Source organism: Clarias gariepinus, chromosome 3 (assembly GCF_024256425.1).
Source record: "Clarias gariepinus isolate MV-2021 ecotype Netherlands chromosome 3, CGAR_prim_01v2, whole genome shotgun sequence".
Taxonomy (NCBI): domain Eukaryota; kingdom Metazoa; phylum Chordata; class Actinopteri; order Siluriformes; family Clariidae; genus Clarias; species Clarias gariepinus.
In genome coordinates, this window is record NC_071102.1 from 18,763,184 (window position 1) to 18,767,500 (window position 4,317).

Sequence of the window (4,317 nt, forward strand, 5' to 3'; positions counted from 1 at the left end):
ACAAAAAAATGAAATGAGAAATGGCCATTTACATTATCGGGCACTGTATATTATTGTGGGTTATTATTACTCACTATATATGGGTGTGCTGGTCAGGGGTGCACATACTTTTGGGCTGTAGAGTATATATAATATTTTTTGTGAATCACTTACAGTAATAGTACTAAACTTTCTACTAAACATTGTCTTTGAATGGGTCCTAAGATCCAAACGGAACCAATTAGCACATGCGCACTACACGATTCGGACGGACCGGTGAAGACCAATCACGACGCAGAAGCCGCAAGACAGGAAATGACGTCACAAAGAGTCCAGCACTGATATGTTGACCAGGGAAGAAGCTGTCAATCTCAGGCTCACGGCTTGCTAACAGCTAACGCCTTAGCTCATTCAGAAACCGCTGCGCTTCGGCAGACATGGAGTAGAGGTACACACTGTTCACTCACTAAATTAATGGGGTAATGTGCTGCTGATGGAGACGCGCGTGCGCTGTGTGGCTGAGGCTAGCCTGTTAGCCCTGTTAGCATGACACAGCGCGGCTCACTTTGTAGGGCGCGAGCTGCTGTCCGTTCCCCGTTACCGTGTCGGTGAATTCTGTCAGGACGCGCATCTCAGACACACTGCGGCACGGTGGGGTTAGCTCACATGTGCGGGTGTCACACCGCATCGTTGTGTTATTAAGGGTGTCATTCAGCAGGAGCGCGCACCAGGGGACTCGGGTACGCGCTGCACGCCCTGCACGCGCTGCACGCATGGTCCTCTCATCACAGTCAGGTCTGAACATCTAAGGATGTTTCCAGATCAGTTGAACAGATTTGTGGCAGCTTCTGTATTAGACTCCTCCCTAAGCGTCATGTCTGATCTCATCTGCTCAGGGATGTCATGACACACAGGTGTGTGTGTGTGTGTGAGAGAGAGAGGGGTCAGTAGTGTGTTTCTTAAGTAGAATGTAGATTATACTGCAATTATAATACTCATCATAATCATAAGAGACACCCTGTCTGATGGTGTTTTACCTTCTGACTGAGACACCTGTCCACTCATGCAGGTCTAATAATCACACCAGCAGCAACCGTGCCATGGGTCGAATCCTAGATCAGACTCTTTTCCCACATGCTGATGTTTGACATGAACATTAACTGAAGCTCTTGACCTGTATTTGTATCGTAACATGTACTAGCATTATTTCTCGTTACTAACAGCAAAAGAGTATGTAGAAACAGTTAAAGGGTTAAAGCTAATAATAATCTGATCTGATCTTTAATGTAATCGATGATATTATTATTATTTGAGGTTGAAGCCCACGTACATGTCTGTCTGTCTTTCTGTACAGCAGAACTCTCTGTCTAACTTATTACTACAAAGAAATCACATTCTGTAAGGTTGAGTATCTTACGCCTTGTTTACATTAATATTTCCTTCTTTGGTGGTCAGACAAATACACTCCCTGTTCGGTAATCGGAGAGTGAATCACAGATGAGAAATGGAAAAAGTAGATCGAATAAAGATGAAGTTTTGTCTTAAAACGACTCCAGCGTGTTAAAATTCACTTATACCACTTCATTCATTAAAATCTGTACAGACAGTTTTGTGTGATCCTGCGACTGGACCGACATACAGACAGACGACCAGGCAGAATTTTTATCTAAGCCTGGTTTCTCGTCCTCCAATGTGTAAAATGTAAAGATATCGCTGAAAGATAGAATTCTGACCGATGTATGGACAAAACATTTATTTTATTTATATAGTTAGTGTGGCTGCCACCTGCATCAGTGAGCAGGTATAAAGATGTCCCTAATGAAATGGCAGAGAAAGAAAGGGGGGTATAATATTAAAAAAAACGTTTAAAAGGAATAAGCACATTCTTCTCTCAGCAGTAGTTCAAAAATATTTGTTTAATATACTTGTCTAATAAAAAAAGATTCTGTACATCTGTATGATTCCAGTGTTTATAATAACAGTGTGGATAGATGGAGAGGGAGAGAAAGAAAGAGAGAGAGATCCTTTTATTGATCTTTATTGATCTTCGGGATCAGTACCACAGTAGAACCAGGTGTGTGATGATCAGGGGTGCACATACTTTTGTCTGCATGGTGTATGTGAATTTATCTGCAGTGCTGTGTGTGTCTCTGCGTCTTTCTTTATGTAGGTAGACCATCATCCACAGACGTGTACGATGTCATCAGGCAGTGACACAGCAGTAGCTCCAGGTGGAGGCGGAGCTTCGGTCATGGAGACGTCCAACTTTGCCCATGTCATCTTCCAGAATGTGGGAAAGAGCTTCCTGCCTCAGGCAGCACTGGAGTGCCACTACACGCTCACACCTTTTATCACCCCACACCCCAAAGACTGGGTTGGCATCTTTAAGGTTAGCGTGCACACACACACACACGTCTTCCAATGCACTCTCAAAACCAGACTCGTCCCCCCCCCCCCCCCCCCCCCTCTCTCTCTCTCTCTCTCTCTCTCTCTCTCTCTCTCTTTCTCTCCGTCTGTTCAACAGGTCTGTTTTTTTTAACACAACACAAGTGTGAACTTTATTCCATGTCCCTGGGCACTGCAGCTGGTAACGGTTTTTGTTATCTCTGCCCCTTCCCCTCATTTCCCATCCTCTCTCTCTCTCTCTCGCTCTACACACCAGCGTACGGTCCCACTTTCATTAACGCATTTAATCGTACGCCTAATTAAATTGCGATTGATGAGTGGAAACTCTGCATCTTGTGAGGTTAAAGCCACAGTTTATAGACAGCGTAAAAAAACTAACTTCAAATCAACCAGATCTGACAAAGCCGGGATACGCCGAGAGGTTAATGGGAGGAAAAGTGATTAGGAAATACATGGTTAATCCACACAGTATTAGTCTTTTGATGGTGATGGCTTTGAGCTGGGACACTCGGGTTAATTGGTGTGTTTGTGTGTGTGTGTGTGTGCGCGCGCACGCACATATGTGTGTCTTTTCTAGCTGCAGGTGGCAGGCATTTCCTATGGGAGTTAATTGAGTGTTAGAGGAAGCAGAATCCTGAGGTCTGTGCTGCGTTATGTAGCTGTTACATGTTCTTTTAATTGTTAGTTTATCGCTGTTCTAACTCTTATCTGTTTGTTCTTCACTCTTGCATTTAACAAACTTCATTCTATTATGGAAAAAGAGCATTCGCTCTTTAAATTGGGGTATGGACCATGTAAGGCAGTACGGTACCTACTGAACAGACCCAAGCCACCAGGTGGATCAGCAGGCACGCTGGGTGTGGACCAACCCATTTAAGTGCACGAACACACACACACTCATCCAAACCAAGGCGCAATTTAGAGTAAAGCAGATCTTAACCAGCATTTTTAGAAGGAAACCGGAGAGAAACTAGAGTGGTCACATGGTCATGTTTTTATTCTAGTTCGAACTAGAAAAATATGAAATATTAAACTGTATGCACGATGTACTTAATTTATGGTGAACCCAAGGAACAATGTGTGCGCGCGCGCACACACACACACACACACACACACACACACACACACACACAAGTGAAAGCATAAACATTAGCAAAATTCAAAAACACTGCAGGAGAGCTGTTTTATGCCGGAGGTTCTCTGACGGTGCGTGTATATGTGTGTATATGTGTGTGTGTGTGTGTGTGTGTGTGTGTGTGTGTGCTGTTGTGTTTTTATAAGAAACAGGAAATTAACTACTAGCAAGTGGTGACAGGAGTTTCCATTCTGCCTCCTCCAAATAAACACTTTATACACTAAATACAGTTGTTAGTGCCTGTATGTAATAACCTGATTAATGAGAAGTAGCTACAAGCTCTTTTGCTAAAAAAAAAAACTATCTTCCTGTCCCTCTGATGTCCTGACAGGGAGGTTTTGATACAGACGCTCTATACACTCTCCCCGGGCACATAAACCATAGTGACCCTTCGTGTCTTGTACGGGATGTATGGGATAACATTAAATATTAGAAATGCACTTTCATGAGAATCGGGTGAATGGTGCAGGAATTACAGGGACATGAGTAATGCTTTCGTCTAACTCACACAATCAGACATTAAATCGTTGTTTTTAATATTCTGAATAATAAGTCAGTGACTGGAACACACAGACATGACCGGTTTGTTCCCTGGTGAAGCTCTGCCTGGTTTTTACCGCTCCTGTCGTCACTTCATGGGTCCTCGGTTCTGCCTTCAGGGGGTCAAATGCAGCTCAACTATATTTTTATTTACACAAGTCGTATGCACTGTGTCTTTAAGGAGTGTACTGTGACTGACATACTGAGTGTATTACAAATTAAACAGGCTCCTACATAGCCAGGGTACACACACACAC

General features: G+C 43.4%; 1 protein-coding gene across 2 annotated transcripts in view; it reads left to right on the forward strand.

The window, feature by feature from the left end:
* The first annotated feature begins 309 nt into the window (after window positions 1-309).
* tax1bp1a (Tax1 (human T-cell leukemia virus type I) binding protein 1a) overlaps window positions 310-4,317 on the forward strand; it is a 19,422-nt gene continuing 15,414 nt past the window's right edge. The window contains exons 1-3 of one of the 2 annotated variants that reach the window (XM_053493343.1): window positions 310-427; window positions 1,947-2,053; window positions 2,150-2,368. In XM_053493343.1, coding sequence (XP_053349318.1) covers window positions 2,177-2,368 — 192 coding nt within the window. In that variant the 5' untranslated portion in view covers window positions 310-427; window positions 1,947-2,053; window positions 2,150-2,176. The remainder of the gene's footprint in view (window positions 428-1,946; window positions 2,054-2,149; window positions 2,369-4,317) is intronic. The other variant, XM_053493342.1, reaches the window with a different exon arrangement.